The sequence below is a fragment of the Cryptococcus depauperatus genome, chromosome 6 (genome assembly GCF_001720195.1).
Source record: "Cryptococcus depauperatus CBS 7841 chromosome 6, complete sequence".
NCBI lineage: Eukaryota > Fungi > Basidiomycota > Tremellomycetes > Tremellales > Cryptococcaceae > Cryptococcus > Cryptococcus depauperatus.
This window is the reverse complement of record NC_089473.1, coordinates 428,655-448,760: the sequence shown is the minus strand read 5'-3', so window position 1 is coordinate 448,760 and position 20,106 is coordinate 428,655. Positions and strand designations below refer to the sequence as shown.

The window sequence follows — 20,106 nt, the reverse complement described above, 5'->3', positions numbered from 1 at the left end:
TCCAGCTCTAGACAATCTGAATAGCATTTTACATTATCACACAAGCATAGCAACGATTGACAAACTGTTACTATTATCACTATCTCACTGGCATAGCATGTATTTTGTCTGTAATAGCCATCACAGCTCACAGGTTAGCTTTCCTTAATACAAATATTTTCAATAGAACGCGTTCAAGACGCGTCCACTTTGCTTACATAATTTTACTTTAGGCTCGCGTCCGCGTCGTGAAATGGCGCCTTATAATCCCGCACTTGGCTCAATTTCAGCTGTCTCATAAACAAGAGAAGGCTCTTTTCAATATTGTCATTTTGTTTTTCAATATACCATTCATTACGGCCAACTGTATAACACCAAGAGCAAACTATATATCAATACTTTACAATACGAAGGGACTTGTCCAAGGCAGCAACGATATCGCTGCTGGGTCAAAGACTGTGTCTTTTGGATACCTAGGTAAGTCACGTTTGCTATCGCTTGTTAGCGGAATGGTTCATTATACAGTCAATGTTTCATCGTTGTCTCTGGCGAGATCAAGAGCTGTATCTGCCCATCAATGGCGCTACATTGACATCTGCATGGTCATACGGATAGTACCATCTCACTGGTCTACAAAATCCAGCCAGTCTGTCAAGTGGATTTACTTGCTTTTCAGTCGAGTGCAGCCTGTATTGTGCACCGAGCCTTGGTATCTCATGATCCGCAATCTAGTTTGTTCTCCGCAGAGGAGACTCAGAGAATCGGAAAGTTTGCGGCTTTGACGACCTTCCATCTTTCCCGCATGACTTGACCACATAGATCGACGATAATCCGAGGGCTTCCTTCTAGACAAGTCTAATACTGACAAATACTTGATGTTTTACAGGGCGAAATAACTGCATAAGCGACAAAGACGTCGCGTATACCCTCAAATTGAACTACTGTTACCTGTACCACTATACCGTGTAACCCGACTATGGACATCTACACAACATCCTTCACATACCCCGCTCCGCCTATATCGTCTGTTCAACATACCCAGTCACCAGAGATCTCGCTTTCTACACCAGCGCAGACAGTTGGGTCGACACCGGGTTCGGGACCGAGTGTCTCTGGCAGTGGCCCTACTTCGGCTACTACCTCTGCCACAGTCTCTACTGCCCCTGCCACCGGCACTGCACCTCTCACAGGCATTAATCTCTCTCCTTTAGTACTAGCGAAAACTGCCCGCTCCATCACAACCCATGATCAGATTGAGAAAGACTGGCAAGCTGTACAAAAACTTGTTTTGGAAATTACCTCGCGGGAAGGGTGTTTAGTAACAGTCACTAGGGAAAGAATTGGTGAAGATGTCGGGTCTTGTCCAGCTGAACACTCTCAATCAGAAAATGATGATCTGTCTATCCCGACAACGATTGTATGGAACTTTCACATCACAGGAGCATATCAACCAGTCATGGCCGCAAAAGGCCATATCTTGCGTGAAACACCCAGAAGCAACAGCTTCACCTTGAAAACTTCCCGTTCTGACGTTCTTGAATCGCCTTTTGCAATAATAAGCCCTTTGAAGGCCGATGTTGCTCGCAAACTAGAAGAGATTGTCTCTGAAAGCGAAGCCGAAATCAAAGTAATTATACCTGATGATTCTAGTCCTGTTGGCGGCATTGTTATTGCAATGGCAGACGAGAAAGGCTTAAAGTCTCATCAGCAGCTCAAAACACCACTGGAACAGCTGGCCTTTGAGGGCAGAAAAGATTTCGCGCATGCAGAGAGAACAGGTGGCACGCTTGACGAGGGTAGTCGCAAAAAGTCTTTTAGTGGGGCAGTTGGCTTGGAGACAGAGAGGACGTGTGAATTGATCATCTCAGGATCGACTGAAAGTGTGGAACTTGCCAAACTCAAGATTCTGGTCATGTTTGATGACCTTGTATGTCGGTTTGCTACAGTATCAAAACGTTTAGCTGACTCAACTTGTTCAGAATGGTCTGCATGCTGAGTCTTGTGATATAGATTACAAACTTCACAACATCATTGCTGGCCGTAAGCGCTGTCTCATTCAACAGATTCAAGAAGAGACGGCAACCACCATCTACTATCCTACTGCTCTTGTCGGTGTTCTTAATGCTCCCCAACCAGGATCTCAACAAGGTGTCGGCTATCGTTACTCTCAAATGAGTATGGGAGGTATGAGTCCTATGCAGCTGCAGCCTGCTGGCCCTATAGGTATACAAATAGCGAATACCATGCCTCACGGTCCTGCCACTGGAATGGGATTAAACGGAATGGGAAGCGTTCATATGGGCATGCCTGGAATGAACATTAATTTTCCTCATCACTACCAACATAATCCACATGGTCGTAATCCTCCGCCAATATATAATCCCCATCAACACATTCATTACCCATATCAGCCTCAGCCGGTCAATATGGACCTTTCAGCTACACGCGGAATGTCCTATAATGGTCCAGGCATGCACTATCCGATTAATCATGGTCCGCCTCCGCCAATGTCGGATAACCATAACCATGCGGTAGGGAGTTCGATGCATACCGATTTCAGTAATGGCCCGAGTAGAATCGGTTCCCCTATACCTCCACCTGCTCATCATCCCAGTATGGGAATGTCTCACCACCAAGCTGGGCCGTCTCATCATCATCCTCCTCAGTTTCCTCACGCTCAAAGTCACTACCATAGTATGCCCAATCCTATGTCTCATAATGTGTCTATGGGTATGCCTCATATGAATATGAGTTTAGATCCTGCTGCTCGCTTTGGAGGCCATCACCCCGGATTAAGTATCCATGGTGGAGAACAAGGACGTTTGGGCAAATCCAACGAGATCTGGATTACTGGAGAGTTCTTTGGCGTGCAGAGGGCTAGAGATATGCTTTTAAACGTTGCTATGCAGAAGGTAGGTCTGTCATCGGTGTTCATTGGCATGCATACTAAGGATATCAGTGCAAACTGGTGATATCAAGAGATACTCCTATCCTTCCCCGTAAACTTGACTGGCTCCTCACAGAAAAGATTGATGAGATCAGGACTATAATGAATGACAACGGAACTTATATTCAAGTTCCGTCAGTTGGAAGTCAAGCGAGCTTGATCACCGTTTTTGGCGATCACCGCGTCAATATTGAAAGGACAATACGGAGTGTTATGGCATTGGTACGCCTCAATATAATGTTTAAATCACTTGCTGATCTGACATAAATAGGCTTGCCAATTTTATGTTGCTTCTTTATGGTTGCTTCCTATGACTGTTGACGTGATCATGCCTCAGTCTTCTCTCAATCCAGCACAGATGCAACCTATACTGAAGAAAGTCGCTCATACCTCAGGCGCTGAAGTGGTCTTCAAAAGTAATTGTTTCGAGATGTACGGTCTAGAGAAGCAGGTGAGAGCAGCTGTCATGATGGCTCTGGAATTGGAGCTTGTCCAGGTAGGATTATTGACTATCGTCTGGAATCAAATATGAGACTGACAAGATTACAGGATTTCCGAAGAGAAATTCGGCTCCAAATAGAACTGGCCAATGAACATCGCGACTTCATTAGTGGCAAAAAGAATGGCAAGATAAACAAAATCATGAAAATGGCCAACGTGAAGATCAAATTTGAAACTTTCAATGACTACAACTTTCTTATTGATATTGCTGGTGACGACAGAGATGCCCTTCAAGGGCTCATGATGCTCCAAGAAGAACTTCCTGCGGAAATGTCTTTCCATGTTCCAGAAAGTTATCATAAACGCATCATCGGAGTGAGTGGGAGAAACATACAAAAAATAATGAAATTGCATGGAGTCTACGTCAAATTCTCTAATGCGGAAGAATTTGCTGCATTGGGGGGCTATGGAGATAATGAGGATAATGTTGTGGCGAGAACTCCGGCGAAAAATGCTGCGAATTTGGATAATCTAAAGCAGGCGGTGATGGAGATGGTCAGTCCAAAGGTAAGTATTCATATTGCCTCCTGAGCACTGTCTTATCCATCACACAGGATAAGGACTATACATTTGAAAGCGTTGCCATCCCAAGAAAATACCATAGAACTCTTCTGGGTGAGAAGAGTATCTTCATTCATGACATTGAGCAAAAAACAAACTCAGTTGTGAGATTTCCGTACAAGGAGACCGGAAGTGAAATTGTTACGGTGTTTGGACCTGAATCTCAGGTTCACATCGCTACTGCCATGCTCTTAGTAAGCAGCCTTTTCTATTAGCTTTCATGGCTCTGACAGTTTCTAGAATCATGTTCCCTTTGAGGCTGACCTTCACATCCCTTTTAACCCTGAGCTTCCTCGCCTTGTAGCCTCTAATGACTTTGTCATTTTTAGCGAGCGAGTCAAACATGACCACCAAATTGCCATACACCCCCCTATTAGGTTATCTCCCGGTACTGAGGCAATTTTCAAATTTCGATGCCAAAGAAGTAATGTACACTGTTTGGACACTGCTAGAGAAGCCTTGGAAGAATGGCTGGGACAACAAAACATTTCAGTCTATCCAAAGAATTCTAGTAGGAGAGGTGACTCGTTCAAAAATGCTTTTTCGCATTTTAACAGCAAGTTACTAGCCACTGGCGGTAATGTAGATGCCACAGAGGAAGGAGAGGTATTCGCGAATGGTATGCCGAGGGGGCATGGAGAAAATGTGAGAGCATTGTTCAATGGGTCGGGTACCGTACATGTCGATCCTTTGAGTCATCGTGATCCTATGAGAGAAGTTTGGCATGGATCAAATGTAAGTTTGAGTTCAAAAGTTGTCAAAGCAAAACTGACACATAACAGCAACAACCGCCCGCTCCAACTCGGACTGAAAGTGATCACCAGAAACGTGATTCAGATCCAATTATCAACGACCGACTGAGACAAGCCATTGCTGGTCATGGGAATCCTTTTTCGCATCGTCACCCACACTCTCAACCACGTATCTCATCTAATAGGCACCAATCCCTCGATATATCTCAGCTCAATTTTTCAAGAGCTCTCTCAAGTGGGTCTTCGGTGTTTGGACCTATGCCGCCGTCGCCTACGGCAGTGAATTCAAGCCCAAATACTGCTACAGGACCTAATTTTCCACATATGGGATCCCATTCAATTAGGACGAATCTCACTGGTAGAGGAAGCTATGGTGGAGGATCGTCAGGGGACCTTGAGAGCGTGACGCAGAGTGAGTCCTCGCTGTATTTCAAGGTAGCAAACAGGTGTCTGATTGAGAATTAGCGATGAGCAATATGCAAGTTTCGCATCAGTAGGTTTTGCGAGTAACATATCTTTGTCTATTTTTGTAAGACTAGTAAACCTCTTATTCACCTTCAACTACATCTCCCGTATTTGTTTCTTTAGGTCATTATCAATTCTTGTTCATATCCATACTTTATTTCAGTTCTCAGCAAAAACTAGGTGATTATCATTGTAATCATAGTCAACGAAAGAGCAAGTGTGCTCCAATTCTTTTCTTTTTTTCTCCATCTCTTGCAATCATTCTTCTTGTCTGCCCCAAAATGCAATCATTGTCATAAGCATTTATTACTTGTTCTATGCTTCTTTCTATTATAATATCATAAAAGATATAGCGATGTTCTTTAAACTTGACTAAAAACATAAGAAAACTAGAAATACAATGAGATGACGCACGGAAGATTAGTTCGATAGCGATTCTATCGGCGATTAGATAAAGCTGCCACATTCGGCGATTTATATTTGGTACCGTTCGTAGAAGATAATCCCGCCGCGTCGGATGGGTTGGGCTATTTCTACTTTTCAGAGAAAGACTCGCTCTTTCACACATCAAGCAATAAAATGGTGAGTCGTAGAGTCTTTTGCCCTTTTTTTATAGCAGAGCAGCAAGCACGGTGAAGAGAAGATGTGGCAGGCAAACCCAAAATGTATAGAAGCAACGGAGAGAAGCAATGGAGATATTCATAAACGGCATGACGGATTTTTGGATAAGCAGGCGCTAACGATGCGCAACAGGGTCGAGGTCCTAAGAAGCACCTGAAGCGTTTGGCAGCTCCTTCCTCATGGATGTTGGACAAGTTGGGCGGCACCTATGTAAGCAGACAAACTTTGTTAGGTCTTTGACCCAAGTATTTGACACTCTTGTTTAGGCCCCTCGTCCCTCTCCCGGTCCTCACAAGCTTAGGGAGTCTCTTCCCCTCACTGTCTTTCTCCGAAACCGTCTGAAGTATGCTCTCACTGGCCGTGAAGTTACTGCTATCGTCAAACAGCGACTTATCAAGGTCGACGGCAAGGTTAGGACCGACGAAACTTATCCTACTGGTTTCATGGGTTAGTAGAAATTTTTGCATCTTGTAGCTGTTCTTCCGACTGACCAACCATTAAAGACGTTGTCTCCATCGAGCGATCTGGAGAACATTTCCGTCTACTCTATGATGTGAAAGGTCGATTTACTATCCACCGAATTACCCCCGAGGAGGCTACCTTCAAGCTCCTGAAAGTCAAAAAGCACCAACTTGGTGCCAAGGGTGTTCCTCACATTGTCACCCACGACGGCCGAACTATTCGATACCCCGACCCTGCTATCAAGGTTAATGACACCGTCAAATTTGACTTTGTTCAGAACAAAATTGTTGACCACATCAAACTCGAGCCCGGAAATGTCGTCATGGTTACTGGCGGTCGTAACATGGGTCGATCCGGTGTAATTGTTCACAAGGAGAGGCACTTGGGTGGTTTTGACATTGTCCATGTCAAGGATGTCTTGGACAGGACCTTTGCTACCAGGTGTGTATCTTTTCACTACGCTGTGAATTTGTTTTAACCTATTCTACAGACTTTCCAACATTTTCGTTATTGGTGAGGGCTCCAAGGCTCAGGTCTCTTTGCCCAAGGGCAAAGGTGTCAAGCTCTCTATTGCTGAGGAGCGTGACCAGAGAAGGAGGCAGCGGGCTCAGGAGGCGTAAAGTGGATGTCGATGTTTGTACTCGGCAATGCAGACTTTTTCATGGCAAAGGCATAGCCGTGTATTGCTACGATGCACATGAGCTATATTTTCTGTTTCATTACTTGACATTAAATGATTTGACAACATCACTCTTTATACACCCATCTCCATGGTGTTATATCATGAGACTGTTGGCGTTTTTGTATATTCGTTTTCTTATTGCAAGATATCAAGTGGTTTAAAGTGTTGTAAGTGAAAACAAAACAATGATCAAGATAAACAAGCTACTGATCCATAATCAAGAAAGTCTGTGCAACTTGCTGATATGTATTTTTACACTTTCACCAATATATCCATACTTTTTTGGTTTTTAGACTTTTTCAATACTTTTATCTTTTGATTTTTGTATATATTCTGCTGTTGGCAGTACAATAAAATCAATATCATCCTTAATGGACGCCCTCGAGAAAGCTGCTCTAGATGGTTCCCTTTTTGCCGACCCAACACCTCCTTCTCCGACTCGCAGTATTTCCTCTGCCTCCCCTATTAACACTGATGATGAACTAGGATCAGATTTAGAGTCTTTTGCGCTTGAAGACGACAGCAATCAAAGAAGCAAAGCGTTGGCAGACGAGGGATATATTGGCGGGAAGCGGAATATTGTGCAAAGTAGTGGACAAGACATTGGCCAACAATATTTGAATCACAACGGCCCGCAAACTGGCGTCAAAGGGGTTATTGAAGACCATCGAACTGCTGTTGCTCATCAAAATGCAGCCAAAAGAGCCGAGGCTGCTGCTCAATCTGTTGAACTTGAGCGAAAGGCCATAGTTGGTTTGACTGTTCATGAGGAAGCTGAGCTTGTTGCCAAGGAGAAAGATGAGGACGAAGAACTGCAAAAGTTGAGAAAAAAGAGAATAGAACAATTACGACTAGAAAGAGAAGGACAAATTGGTTCCTCGCTGTCGAATAAAGAAGGATCCCAGGACGTTATGTCTGGAGACGATGATATAAAATGGGGCGTGAGGAAGGGAGCATTGAGAGAGATTGGGAAAGAGCAATTTGTCGAAGCTGTTGAGAGGAAAGGTTGGGCGATTGTCTTGATATACGAACCGGTAAGTCTGCTTTCCGTCCAAGAGCAAACAAAAGTTTAACGAGTCAAAGGGGTTACCACGGTGCGACACTTTATTTGCCTCGTTACTTCATCTTTCCCTTAACCTCCCTATTGGCTTTTCCATATCGCTGAACCGCGCGCGCGCCTCAGCTCTTGATTTTTCTCTTCTTCCTCCTAAATCCTCATCCAGCTTTACCTATGAAGGAGGAGCAGAAGAAGAATTGGATGAAAATGGGCTACCCAAAAGTCAACCTGATCCTGATGTTTTACCAGCCATATTAGCGTATAAAGACGGCGAACTGGAAAAGAAATGGATTCGTGTTGATTGGGATATTCGAGAGGATGGAATAGAGGGGTTGCTCCAAAGGTGCGTTCATTCGCTAGGTTGCTGTCGTAAATGCATACTGACGCCTTGGTAGGGAAGGAATTTTACCCCCTCCCAACCAAACCAGTCTCAACACTCATTCTTACATAGGCGGAGAGGAATATGATGATTGATTTGAATCATTTCGCAATCAAGACACTCTGGTTGTATATTGCATGTTGTCGTGATTCAGCCTCGCAAATTTACTTGCCTGTACGGTGCTGTGAATTGCAGCGACATTGGACACATTTGAGCTTTTGCGCGGCCGAGTTGTAAATGGATAATTGTTCCATGAACAAAGACTGAAATTAGCTTTGGTTATGAAAAGTTGTCAAGTTTACAATCCTTGACATCATCAACAGACGAGTCTCTTGCACAACTCTGTTGGGATCTGCAATTTCATCTCATGCATGTCATGCAAACCAGTCTATTCCTGTCTGACGCCGATTTCCCTTGCTTGTGGTGACCACTATGACAACTCGGTCAGCATTTGCGTTATCCCGTAAACCCTAATCGCTTGAACGTAGCCCAAACAGCCCTATTGCGACAGATTGACTCACCATCTGTGAGGGAATAGGTCTCGTCGGCGCAATATGCCTCTCTTCTCTGTTGGCAGAGAATCTCCAGACGCCAAAAGTAGCGATCGCGATACCAGCAATAGCAAATGCGGTATTTCCCTTCCAATTACTAGGACGGGACCACCAACCACCCGAAGGAGTCCAAACTTCTTTAGGATAAGGATACTGTCCCTGCAAGATGTAAGTGGGTGTCTTGGGCATACCCATCATGTATACTCACGCCGCCGCCCTACATACCCTGTCAGCAAACGATTGTCTATGCGACTTGTTCATGACTCACCATTGTAGATGTATTAAAATGAAAAGTAAAATATAAACTGCCCAAATGATAATGTACAGACATGGTAGCGCGCCTATTCCCCTCACATATACCACATAGGCTCGCAAGTCAATTCATAGGAAGCTGATTGGGCGTCGGAAGTGTTCGGAAAAAGGAAAACGCCGTCGATCCATCCAGTGTCTAGTATTTTTCATCCTATCAACTTTTTTTTTCTTCCTTCATTCTTTTCCTTCTCATTCGTTTTATTCTTCTCTCCCATCTTCAACACAACCTTGTAAACGCATAGTATTGTCAAAATGGGCAAGCAGGACGACACTTACACTCCCGGTAAGTTTATCATTTTTAATGTCGCATGTTTGCTCTGTAAAGCCTTTGCGCCGCTATGATTGTGGGTGCTCGCGATAGTTGACTATCAAAATGTGCCGAGGATGCCTCAAAGATCTTTGACTGACAACGTATTCAGGCGATGCTTCCAAGGGTGCTGGTATCTTCAAGGTTGGACAACATCCCTCTTTTTCGACCTTTCACTGACAGCATGTTTTCCGTACCTCCAGACGCGATGCGCTCAATGCCACACGCTTGGTGCTGGTGAACCCCACAAGGTTGGACCCAATCTCCACGGTATCATTGGCCGAAAGTCTGGTCAAGCCGAAAACTACTCATACACTGCTGCCAATGTTAACAAAGGTGTTACTTGGGTGAGTTTGGATATGGTCCTAGACAAGAGTGGCCAATGGCGGCTGCTTGCGAACTGTGCCATCCCTCAAGGTTATATACTAACGTACAATGCAGGACGGACAGACTCTTTTCGAAGTGGGTGACGACATGTTGATTCAGTTTCACGAAACATCTCGCTCATATTCATCCTAGTATCTTGAAAACCCCAAAAAGTACATTCCCGGTACGTCAAGCCCTTCCACTGTCGCACACATTCGCAACACTGTACTCACCTCCTCCAGGTACCAAGATGGCCTTTGCCGGTTTGAAAAAGGCCAAGGACAGGAACGACCTCGTTGCGCACCTCGAAGAGGCTGTAAGTGTGCTTTGGTCCGGGTTAGCGACGATGTGTTGATGTTTTATCCTATAGACCAAGTAGATGTCGCCCATTTCATCAGGTTTCAAGGGCGGAGAGGATTATATGGCACACTATCCATAGCACATGCACCCACTCATCTATAGACATGGCCACTCCAACGACCCCTTGGTCGTACCCCCTCCAATGGTCTCGTCTGACTCCCGTAAACTCTCCATGTTGAGTCGTCCTATCGACTGGTCCATATCAATGAAGCATCTCAACGACTCCCACTCAGTGGGCCATCACTTTGTTGAGGTCTATGGAAAATCACTCGTGTGTCTAGATGCATTGACTACTGATGGATCGAGGTATAAGCATAGTATGGAAAACATCCCAACGCTGTGTCATGCCGACAGCGGTGGCATCCCATCATCGACACCATGGATATGAAACGGCACTACACGATATGTGGCATGCATAGAACGTATATGTTTACCCAACACATCGCAGTATCCTGCAATATCTTTTTTTCTCATCTCCAACCAGACCTTATCCAGCCATCCTAGTCTCATCCTCGCCATGCTACTCCCGCCGTGCCCGAAGGTGGACGCCGCCTCTTTAAAAGGCCCATGTAGTCCTCATTGGTAAGCGGTCCAACGTGCACTACACTACACTTCTTCCATCCGGACTCGTGGTGCTCATCCAATCACCCATCATGGAGAGATTGCATCGTTGTGGAATAGCAGGGGTGGTGCTTGGAACACCAGACGGGGATCCGTCAAACTCCCCAGGGGATTTATAGCCGGCCATGGAATCGGCGATGATGGATGCAACTACATCAAGTTGTTCATCATACAGAGAGCCACCAGTATTCACAGAGCCATAACGATTCAACCCGGGGGGGAGGGGGGGATCATATTTTGGCTTCCGACACTGAGAGGCTCCTCCTACTGTCGACCTGTCTGCAACGCTTGCCGCGTCATCTCTCGTGGTCGTTTCAGACGGCTGTCCGCCTCTCGTATCTGAAGCTTGAGATTGAGATGGCTGATTTGGACTGCGCTCCATGATGAGAAGGATGTGTGATAGGAGTTGAGACAGAAACACTGGGTAGGGTATATATAGGGCTATGCCTGACCACTTCGCTACTATACGTTACGCCATTTCAAAGTTCTACCGAAGCCATGTTGGTTTACCGACACAAAGGAGAGTATGGAGAAACGGTCATTCATGGTGCTTCTTTCCCAGGTTCCTTCTTCAAGCCGTTGTGTTCGCAGGATGGTGAATGGAGCTTGGCATGGGATGACATTGGAAGGTGGGTTGTACACATGGGATGTCTCGGTTGGCGGCTGCTGGGTTCATGACGCGAAGGGAGCTGGATCGACGCTGGGCGCGACTACGAAGCGATGTGGATGTGTAAGGGAATTGGGAGAGCGGTCAGAGAAAGGTTTTTCGTGGGTGGTAGTAAGAGATGCTAACGTCGGTGCAGGTTCAGTGGCCTATGGGCTGGGAAATGGGCCAGAGGCAACATCGTCTCGAGTTTGGCGGTGTATCGGGACGTTTCCTGTAGATGGTTGTGTCGGCTCTACGGCAGAGTGGCTGGCATGGAGATCTGTCAAGATGGGAGGAGTGCATTGAGGTGGTGGGATTGACAAGGTTGGCATGTTGGTTGAGATGTCACTTTTATATGACTTCTCTGTTTCCATCGTTCCACTATCAGACGGTTCAAGTCTTGGGATAATGTGGGTTGAGCTGGCGATGGCTTGAGGGTATACTACGAGCAATAGCCCAGGACTGCTGTCAAAACTGGAGAAGAGTCGTGGGTAAAGCGTGCGCCGAAACTTGCTGTCATGAGAAATCACTCACGTGTATAGATGCATTGACTGAAGATAAGGAGATAACGATGGAACACTGAAGACATGGTCAGAAACACAGCAAGGATGAAGTCGGGTGTGTATGGGCTGTCTACACTGTCTCGTCAAAGATGTATACAAGGATAGACAACGCAAAGAATGAACCTAGCTTTCTGTCTCTCTATATCACAACCCAACTACCAAGTAGTACCTCGTCCCAACGGCATAACACTACAACCACCCGAGTGACCTAGTGTCAGGCGTGAGGTTGTTCTTGGGCTTGGTCTGGGAGTGCTTGGGACGAGTGGAGTATGTAGAAGTATCTATCTGAAATAGACTTGACAGCTATCAAGATTCATTCCTTGGAAAACTATGAACCACAATCCCTTCCTTATATCTTGTTTGCTCTGCATCCAGAAGCCACGTTCTAGTTCAACCCACTACACCATTCCTCTCCATACACAGTATCCTGTCTTCTTATATCCGCACCTTGTACATCATCCTGACACCTAGTCGTGACAGCCCTGCACCTATAAACACCATACTATGAGGAATATCCCAGCTCTATGTAATGTCGATAGCGGCATCCTTCTGTCCTCAACACCTTGGATATGAAACGGCCCTACACGATATGTGGCATGCATAGAACGTGTATATCTACCCAGCACATCGCAGTATCCTGCCACGTACTTTGTTTCAACCCGTCCTTATTCACCATCGTAGTCTCATCCCCGCCGTGCCCAAACGTCGCTCGCCTTGCCCCGAAGCGAAATGCAGTCCTGTTAACCTGCTCGTGGATCCCACGCCTTGGCATATATCTTGTCACTGAGCTCCACGCATTTTTTTGCGGCTCGGTCCAACTCTCTTTCGTCAGTTAGTGTGACTATATTAGCAATTTCTTCGCGAAGCAGCCTTTCTAATTTTTTTTGTTTAGGAACTGTGTTTCGAGTTGTGTTGTCAGGTACACCTTGATCCGACATAAATATTTCTGTTGTCACGTCGTCATTCTTGACTTTACCCAGTCGATCTTTACGACCAGCTTTTTTGATTTTTCTAAAAAATTCGTAGGTTAGCCCATGCGGCTCACCATTCCAACCGCTCAGTGAGAGGTATGGAAAGATACCAGCGCGACCACGACCCGCGCTGGAACGAGTGAGGCCCTCTTCTCCTTCAGTTTGAGAGGGATAGCCTTCTTGTCCTGACCCCCCAGCAACGCTTGTCCAACCACCTTGCGAGGCCGTAGTAAAAACCGCTTCGTCTCCCAGTCCCGAAACATAAGAATGTGGATCTGTATTGTACTCCATGGTAAGCAGAGATGTATGATAAACACTGACACACACGCTGGGTGCGGCATATATAGCACAACGCTGGACCACTCCGCTGCTGGTACGTCACACTACGCCATGTCAAGGTCCGACTTCGCGGCGAGGTTAATGGCCAGACACAAAGGATTGTATGAAAGAACAGCCATGCCAGGTGCTTCTTCTCCGAATGCCTTTGTCATGTCGGTGTGTCTGCAGGATCGTGAATGGAGCGCGGTGTGGCATGGCATGAATGAAAGTCGCTGCGAAGCGATGTGTAAGGAGGCTGGGAAGGGGTCGGAGAGGGTGCGGTGGTGACGGATGCCGACGAGGGTGTATCGGTGGCCTTGGACGGTGGCGGATGGCTTGCAGGCGGAACGGTCAGTCGTGGCGACATGCGAGATGGCGTCGGCGATAGGGGTGTGGGCCCCAGTGGATGCCGTTTGAGGATGAGACATCCTGCAGTGTTTTATGTCTATGGACTGGAGCAGTAACAGATGGAAACGGGTGCATAGGACGGTGTATGCTGGGTGATGGGTGAGGGACATATGCGCAGAGTCGTCTCACCGCTGGCCTGGTTGTCTCGGCCATGTCGACTGGGTGCTCCTGGGTGGGAATCTGCACGTCGGTCCTGGGTCTATATCGTCTATGCCGACAAGGCAGACAAGGATCAGGCGATGTGCTGTTGCTGGTAGTCAAACGGATAACCCCTTAGCAACCCGCTCCTTGGTTCGCCTATAAACCAATTTGTCCTCGTCCTGGAACCCAGCTGTGCCGGCTGGAGCCAGTTTCCACCGGTGATAGCAATCAATGAGTGGTGTGATGACCACGGCTTCTGACGATTAATCCACGAGAAACCACTCGTATTATGGAAATGCACAACGAAACAGATAGCATTTCTACGTCCAACTCCATACAGCGCTGGTGGTGACGGCACCAGCACATCACCAACACCTTGCATATAAACAGCCCAACACACTACGCCGCATAACATATATATATCTTTGCCCACATCGCAGTATCCTGCAGCATCTTCTTTTCTCATCTTCAACCCGTCCTTGTCCAACCATCCCAGTCTCCCTCGCCATGCTGTTCCCTCTCCGCGTTTAGAGATGGCTCACCTTGCTCCGAAGCGAGACGCTGCTCCGTGAACCGGTTCGTGACTTCGTCAATTAAGTAGATGAGCTTTGCAAGATCCTCGTCAGACTCCAGCTGTCCTCCTACGCCGGCGCTTCGTCGAGAAACTATTCCCTCAGCCATCTTTTGTATCTCTTCTACAGTATATGTCTGCTGCCTGATGGATGCAAGGTGAGCAATGGCATCTTCATTTAACTGGGAGGAAAAGCGGGAACGGAACGCTCCCAGCGTCGAAAGCAGACCAGCAAGCGAATGACGGGAAGGCGGGTCTTCACCCGATTCCCCCTCTACAGTCACAAGCAAAGAGTTTCCTCCTGTTGACGTTGCTACGCCGTTTACCGAATTACCTTCCAGTGCCCTATGAGACGGCTGTCCAGCAGACAGAGTCGAAGAAGATTGAGGTTGTTGTGTTGAACTGCGCGACATGATAAGCAGAGATGTGTGATGAAAGCCAACACAGAGAGCATCGGGTAGGATGTATATAGGGCCATGCTTGACCGCTTCGCTACGGATACGTTATGCCGTTTCAAAGTCCGACTGTGCGGTGAGCTTGGTGGTCAGACACAAAGGACAGTATGGAAGAACGATCGCTTCTGGTGCTTACGTTCACGTTCCTTGGTCAAGTCGCTGTGTTTGTAGGATCGTGAATGGAGCGCAGTGTGGGATGGCAATGGAGAGTGGGTCGGACGAATGAGATGTCTTGGGTTGGCGGCTGCTGGGTGGAAGGTGTGGGAGGAGTTGGGAGGGGCTGGAGTATTGCCTCTGTCAGAAACACAGCAAGTGAGGGTGGTGGAAGTGTATGTTGGGTTGTCTACACTGTCTCGTCGAAGATGCATACAAGGATAGACAACGTAGAGACACAACCCCAGAGAATGAATCTAGCTTTCTGTCTCTATACATCAGAACCCAACTACCAAGTAGTATCCAGTCCCAACGGCATAACCACTGCAACCACCCGAGTGACCTAATCTTGACACCTCCACATGATGCCGCATGCATGAAACGTATATGTATCTGCCCACATCACAGTATCCTGCAACATGCTTTTTTCAATCAGTAGTATCTAACCATCCCAGTGTTATCATTGCCCAAAGTTGGCTGGCCTTGCCCCAATGCGGAAGACTGCCCCGTAACTGTGTTATTGATTCCTGAATATTGTCCATTATTAGAAAAGTGCTGGTACGCTTCAAACAACAATTCAGCGTCGGCTCTTAGTTGTTCGTTGTCCACCCCGACAGCGGCAAGCATAGAGTGAGATCGTGATAAAGCTTCCTTTAGCCGCTTATTCTTGATAGAACAATTGCTCCATCCAATCTCAGCGTCTTCCAGCTCCTTCTTAGTGTCCTGAAGCTCACTTGTCATCGACTCAAATTGAGATTGCTGATTCTCGATGATGGTCCGACGCGATTCATGTGAAGCAGTGCAGGCGGTCGCATTAGGAGCAGGCCAGGAGGAATTAATTGAAGTCGCATTTGCATTATTAGCAGAGGGGCCGGCTGGTGATTTTTGTTCCCAGCCGGCTTCCAGTTTATTAAACCATTTATGAAGATACTCTGGATCGCGCTCCATGGTGGGAAGGATTGTTTGCTAAGAGCCAACACAGAAACACTGGGTAGGGTATTTATACGGCTATGCTTGACCACTCCGCTACGGATACGTCACGCCGTTTCAAAGTCCGACTGTGCGGCGATGCTGGTTGTCAAAAAGGATAGTATGGAGAATGGTCACTTCTGTGCTTACTTTTCACGTTCCTTCTCCAAAGTCGTTGCGTTTGTCAGATGGTGAACGGAGCGCGGTGTGGGATGATATCGGAGGGTGAGTCGTACGAATGGGATGTCTCGGTAGGCGACAGCTGGGTTAAGGCGTGAAAGGAGTTGGGTCGGGATTGGGAGCGGCTGCGAAGCGATGCGGATGTGTAAGGAAGCTGGGAGAGAGGTCAGAGAAATGTTTTGCGTCGGTAGTGGTAAGAGATGGTGACGCGGGTACAGATTGAGTGGCCTATGGGCTGGGACATGGGCCAGGGGACAATTCCGTTTCGAGTTTGGCGGTGTATAGAGGTGTTTCCTGTATGTGGTTGTATTGGCTCTACGGCAAAGTGGCTGGCATGGATATTTGTCGAGAAGGGAGGAGTGCTTCGAGTTGGTGGGAATGTTATGGTTGACATGTTGGTTGAGATTGCGCTTCTACATGGCTTCTCTATCTCAGTCGTTCCACTGTCAGGCGATTCAAGTGCTTGGGACGGGGTGCGCTGAGCTGGCGATGGCTTGAGGGTGTACAGCGGGTGATGGTCTAGGATTGCTGTCGAAACTGGAGGAGAATCGTGGGTAAGGTGCAGGCCGAAACTTGCTTTTATGAGAAATCACTCACGTGTATAGATGCATTTACTAAACTGATGTTGTTACGACGTGCAACACTCTATGTAGACACAGGAGTACCTCACTGAGTTGTCGATGATAAACACCATGTAAAATAGTATATATATTGTTACAATTCTTGATACAGCAAATCTAGCACTGGTGTGGCATGAAATAAGTATCCAAGGTAGAAGTATTCCACGGCTGATCTATATATCCATATCCTTGCCCTTGAGTGTGCTCCGTGGACAGCCTTACCACTCGCAGTGTAGTGCTGACGCACTTGCACGATAGCAACATCCTGATTCCATATCACGTCAATAGTGGCGGCACCATCCTATCATCAACACCTTGCATATGAAAACGGCCCTACACGATATGTGGCATGCATAGAACGTATATATGTGCCCAGCACATCGCAGTATCCTGCACATGCTTTCTTTTCAACCAGTAGTATCCAACCATCCTAGTGTCACCTCGCCATGCCATTCCCGCCCATGCCCAATGGTCGCTCGCCTTGCCCCAAAGCGAGACCCAGCCCCGTTAAGGCTGTTGAGTGTTGTAGTATGTAATGTAATGATAGGCCACTGATTTATCCTTTAGCACTCTAAGTGGCAAAGGATAAACCAGGAGGAAAAGCTTCCTACTTATATATGTACAGTTTGAGAACAAGGTCGGTCTAAACTACAATAGGTAGAACAATAGATAACTAGAACAGTAGATGTATTGTTATCCCATATCACGTGACCTAAGAGCTATTGGATCATTGATTCCAACAAAGGCGTCCGTGAATTCTTCACATTACCATATATCGTGTTACTGCAGTTCAAGCAATTTTGTACGTTTCGTCTCACACCCCATCTGTATTTTGCTATATCAGCAATGTTACTGAGAAGACACGATTCTTCTTCTTGATAAGGAACTGTCCTCCGAATGGCGGTGTCCTCTGCAGTTAGATCCCACATGTATATTTTTGTTGTCACTTCGCCAGTCTTGACCTCACCCAGTACATCATTAGGACCAACAGACGTGATGTTTCTAAAAAAACCTTCGTCGAGCCCATGATCGACACCACGAAGAGCGCATCGTGCGATGTGTGCAACGATACCAGAGCAATCACGATCTGCCCTGGAATTAGTCGTATATGGGGGCGGTGGTCCACTCGATTCCCCTCCAGACGGTAAGGTATTATCTTGTCCTGTCGACCATCCTGCAACGTTTGTCCAATCACCTTGCGAGGCCGTATAAGAAGACTGTTCGCCTCCCTGACCCGAAGCATAAGATTGTTGACGTGAATCGCACTTCATGATAAGCCTCGATGTGTGATAAACACCGACACACTGGGTACGGTATATATAGCACAACGCTGGACCCCTCCGCTGCTGATACGTCACACTACGCCATGTCAAGGTCCGACGACACGGCAAGGTTGATGACCAGACACAAAGGATTGTATGAAAGAACAGCCGTGCCGGATGCTTCTTCTCCGAGTGCCTTTGTCACGTCGGTGTGTCTGCAGGATCGTGAATGGAGCTGGGCGTGGGATGACAATGGAGGGTGGATCGTACAAATGGAATATCTTGGGTTGTGGCTGCTGAGTGGAAGGTGTGGGAGGAGTTGGGAGAGGCTGGAGCATTACCTTGAGGTCTGTTGTGTGTAGATGGTGGATCATCTTGGTGTTGGCTGTGCTGGGAGGCCGTTGATGTGGCTCGACGGCAGAGTAGCTGGCATGGAGATTTGTCAAGATGGGAAGATTGCGTCGAGGTGGTGGGATTGACAAGGTTGGCATGTTGGTTGAGATTGCAGTTCTATATGGTTTCTCTGTTTCCATCGTTCCACTGTCAGAGGGTTCAGGTCTTGGGACGGGGTGCGTTGAGATGGCTATGACTTGAGGGCGTGCGACGAGTAATAGCCCAGGACTGCTGTCAAAGCTGGAGGAGAATCGTGGGTAAGGTGCAGGCCGAAACCTGCTTTTATGAGAAATCACTCATATGTATAGATGCATTTACTAAACATTCGATATTGCGACGTGCAACACCATAGCAACATCCTGATTCCATATAACGCCGATAGTGGCACCATTCTATCATCGACGCCTTGGATATCAAACCGACCCAACACATTATGCCATATGCATAACACGTATATATTTGCCCAAACACATCGCAGTATCTTGCAGCATGCGTTTTTCAGTCAGTACTTATCCAGCCATCGTACCGTTGTCTCCGTTTGTGCTATCCCGCTCCGCATCCGAACATGGCTCGTCTGGCCCCGAAGCGGAAGACCGCCCCGTCAACCAGTCCGCGAGTCCGTTCCTTATGGAATTGAACTCTGTAACATTATGGTTCTGGGGTTCTATGCCGGCTTGTCTGTTGGCTTGTCTGTTGGCTTGTATGTCACGACCCATTGCCTCAAGCCTGCTCCAAAGCGTTTCTGGAATGTATGTCTGCAGATCTGCAGTGTCATCCGTATGTTCTCGCCCCATGGATGTAAGGAAAGCACGGACACGAGGATTCACAGAGTCACCATTATTCGACTCGGAGGGAGGGTGGTAATTGTACGCTCCCGGTCTCGAATGCTGATCAGTGGGCGAATTCTCTGCAATCGCAGAGGGAGAGTCTCTTCCTCCTGTCGACCCTTCTGCACCGTTTACCAAACCATTTCCCGTGGCCGCGTCAGACCGCTGTCTGTCTCCCGGACGCGAAGATTGATATTGCTGAGTTGAATCGCGCGACATGATGAGAAGGGATGTGTGATAAGAGCCAACACAGAGAGCAGTGGATACAGTGTTATAGGGCTATGAGTGACCACTTCGCTATTGATACGTCACGCCATCTCAAAGTCCGACTATGCGGCGATGCTGATTGCCAAAAAGGATAGTACGAAAAATGGTCATTTCTCGTGCTTACTTTTCAAGTGCCTTCTCCAACGTCGTTGTGTTTGTGAGATGGTGAATGGAACTTGGTATGGCATGACAATGGACGATGGGTTGTACAAATGAAATGTCTCGGCTTGGTGACTGCTGGGTGCAAGGCATGAAAGGAGCTGGATCGGGGTTTGGAGCGGCTGGGAAGTGATGTGGATGTGTACGGAAATTGGGAGAGAGGTGAGAGGAAGGTTTTGTGTGGGTGGTGTGTCAGGAGCGAGGTTATTCTTGGGCTTGGTCTGGGAGTCCTTGGGACGAGTGGCTTATCTAGGAATATCTATGTCAAATAGATAAAGAC

The 20,106-nt window shown here is 47.1% G+C and overlaps 11 protein-coding genes across 11 annotated transcripts; 4 read left to right on the top strand and 7 right to left on the bottom strand.

The window, feature by feature from the left end:
- Positions 1-955: 955 nt before the first annotated feature.
- On the top strand, positions 956-5,237 carry L203_104917 (uncharacterized protein; the record flags this gene model as incomplete). The annotated part of the gene is made up of 9 exons (XM_066214290.1): positions 956-1,906; positions 1,959-2,891; positions 2,939-3,148; positions 3,198-3,422; positions 3,476-3,934; positions 3,982-4,182; positions 4,229-4,723; positions 4,771-5,152; positions 5,206-5,237. 9 exons carry the CDS (start codon positions 956-958, stop codon positions 5,235-5,237), a joined length of 3,888 nt encoding a protein of 1,295 aa, XP_066070387.1.
- Positions 5,238-5,784: 547 nt separating this feature from the next.
- Positions 5,785-6,908, top strand: L203_104916 (40S ribosomal protein S4-A; the record flags this gene model as incomplete). The annotated part of the gene is made up of 5 exons (XM_066214289.1): positions 5,785-5,787; positions 5,959-6,036; positions 6,093-6,273; positions 6,330-6,729; positions 6,779-6,908. The coding sequence occupies 5 exons, from the start codon at positions 5,785-5,787 to the stop codon at positions 6,906-6,908; spliced, it is 792 nt and encodes a 263-aa protein (XP_066070386.1).
- Positions 6,909-7,341: 433 nt separating this feature from the next.
- Positions 7,342-8,501, top strand: L203_104915 (uncharacterized protein; the record flags this gene model as incomplete). The annotated part of the gene is made up of 3 exons (XM_066214288.1): positions 7,342-8,004; positions 8,054-8,370; positions 8,423-8,501. The coding sequence occupies 3 exons, from the start codon at positions 7,342-7,344 to the stop codon at positions 8,499-8,501; spliced, it is 1,059 nt and encodes a 352-aa protein (XP_066070385.1).
- Positions 8,502-8,794: 293 nt separating this feature from the next.
- On the bottom strand, positions 8,795-9,228 carry L203_104914 (uncharacterized protein; the record flags this gene model as incomplete). The annotated part of the gene is made up of 4 exons (XM_066214287.1): positions 8,795-8,836; positions 8,928-9,116; positions 9,166-9,174; positions 9,226-9,228. The coding sequence occupies 4 exons, from the start codon at positions 9,226-9,228 to the stop codon at positions 8,795-8,797; spliced, it is 243 nt and encodes an 80-aa protein (XP_066070384.1).
- A 293-nt stretch (positions 9,229-9,521) lies between these two features.
- L203_104913 (cytochrome c) lies at positions 9,522-10,321 on the top strand (the record flags this gene model as incomplete). Its single annotated transcript, XM_066214286.1, has 7 exons — positions 9,522-9,552; positions 9,689-9,720; positions 9,780-9,923; positions 10,018-10,038; positions 10,096-10,126; positions 10,185-10,258; positions 10,313-10,321. The coding sequence occupies 7 exons, from the start codon at positions 9,522-9,524 to the stop codon at positions 10,319-10,321; spliced, it is 342 nt and encodes a 113-aa protein (XP_066070383.1).
- A 582-nt stretch (positions 10,322-10,903) lies between these two features.
- L203_104912 (uncharacterized protein) lies at positions 10,904-11,305 on the bottom strand (the record flags this gene model as incomplete). Its single annotated transcript, XM_066214285.1, has 1 exon — positions 10,904-11,305. One exon carries the CDS (start codon positions 11,303-11,305, stop codon positions 10,904-10,906), a length of 402 nt encoding a protein of 133 aa, XP_066070382.1.
- Positions 11,306-12,872: 1,567 nt separating this feature from the next.
- On the bottom strand, positions 12,873-13,394 carry L203_104911 (uncharacterized protein; the record flags this gene model as incomplete). Its single annotated transcript, XM_066214284.1, has 1 exon — positions 12,873-13,394. The coding sequence occupies one exon, from the start codon at positions 13,392-13,394 to the stop codon at positions 12,873-12,875; it is 522 nt and encodes a 173-aa protein (XP_066070381.1).
- Positions 13,395-14,438: 1,044 nt separating this feature from the next.
- L203_104910 (uncharacterized protein) lies at positions 14,439-14,954 on the bottom strand (the record flags this gene model as incomplete). The annotated part of the gene is made up of 1 exon (XM_066214283.1): positions 14,439-14,954. The coding sequence occupies one exon, from the start codon at positions 14,952-14,954 to the stop codon at positions 14,439-14,441; it is 516 nt and encodes a 171-aa protein (XP_066070380.1).
- A 627-nt stretch (positions 14,955-15,581) lies between these two features.
- On the bottom strand, positions 15,582-16,097 carry L203_104909 (uncharacterized protein; the record flags this gene model as incomplete). Its single annotated transcript, XM_066214282.1, has 1 exon — positions 15,582-16,097. The coding sequence occupies one exon, from the start codon at positions 16,095-16,097 to the stop codon at positions 15,582-15,584; it is 516 nt and encodes a 171-aa protein (XP_066070379.1).
- Positions 16,098-17,637: 1,540 nt separating this feature from the next.
- Positions 17,638-18,189, bottom strand: L203_104908 (uncharacterized protein; the record flags this gene model as incomplete). Its single annotated transcript, XM_066214281.1, has 1 exon — positions 17,638-18,189. The coding sequence occupies one exon, from the start codon at positions 18,187-18,189 to the stop codon at positions 17,638-17,640; it is 552 nt and encodes a 183-aa protein (XP_066070378.1).
- Positions 18,190-19,082: 893 nt separating this feature from the next.
- L203_104907 (uncharacterized protein) lies at positions 19,083-19,619 on the bottom strand (the record flags this gene model as incomplete). The annotated part of the gene is made up of 1 exon (XM_066214280.1): positions 19,083-19,619. The coding sequence occupies one exon, from the start codon at positions 19,617-19,619 to the stop codon at positions 19,083-19,085; it is 537 nt and encodes a 178-aa protein (XP_066070377.1).
- Positions 19,620-20,106: the final 487 nt, after the last annotated feature.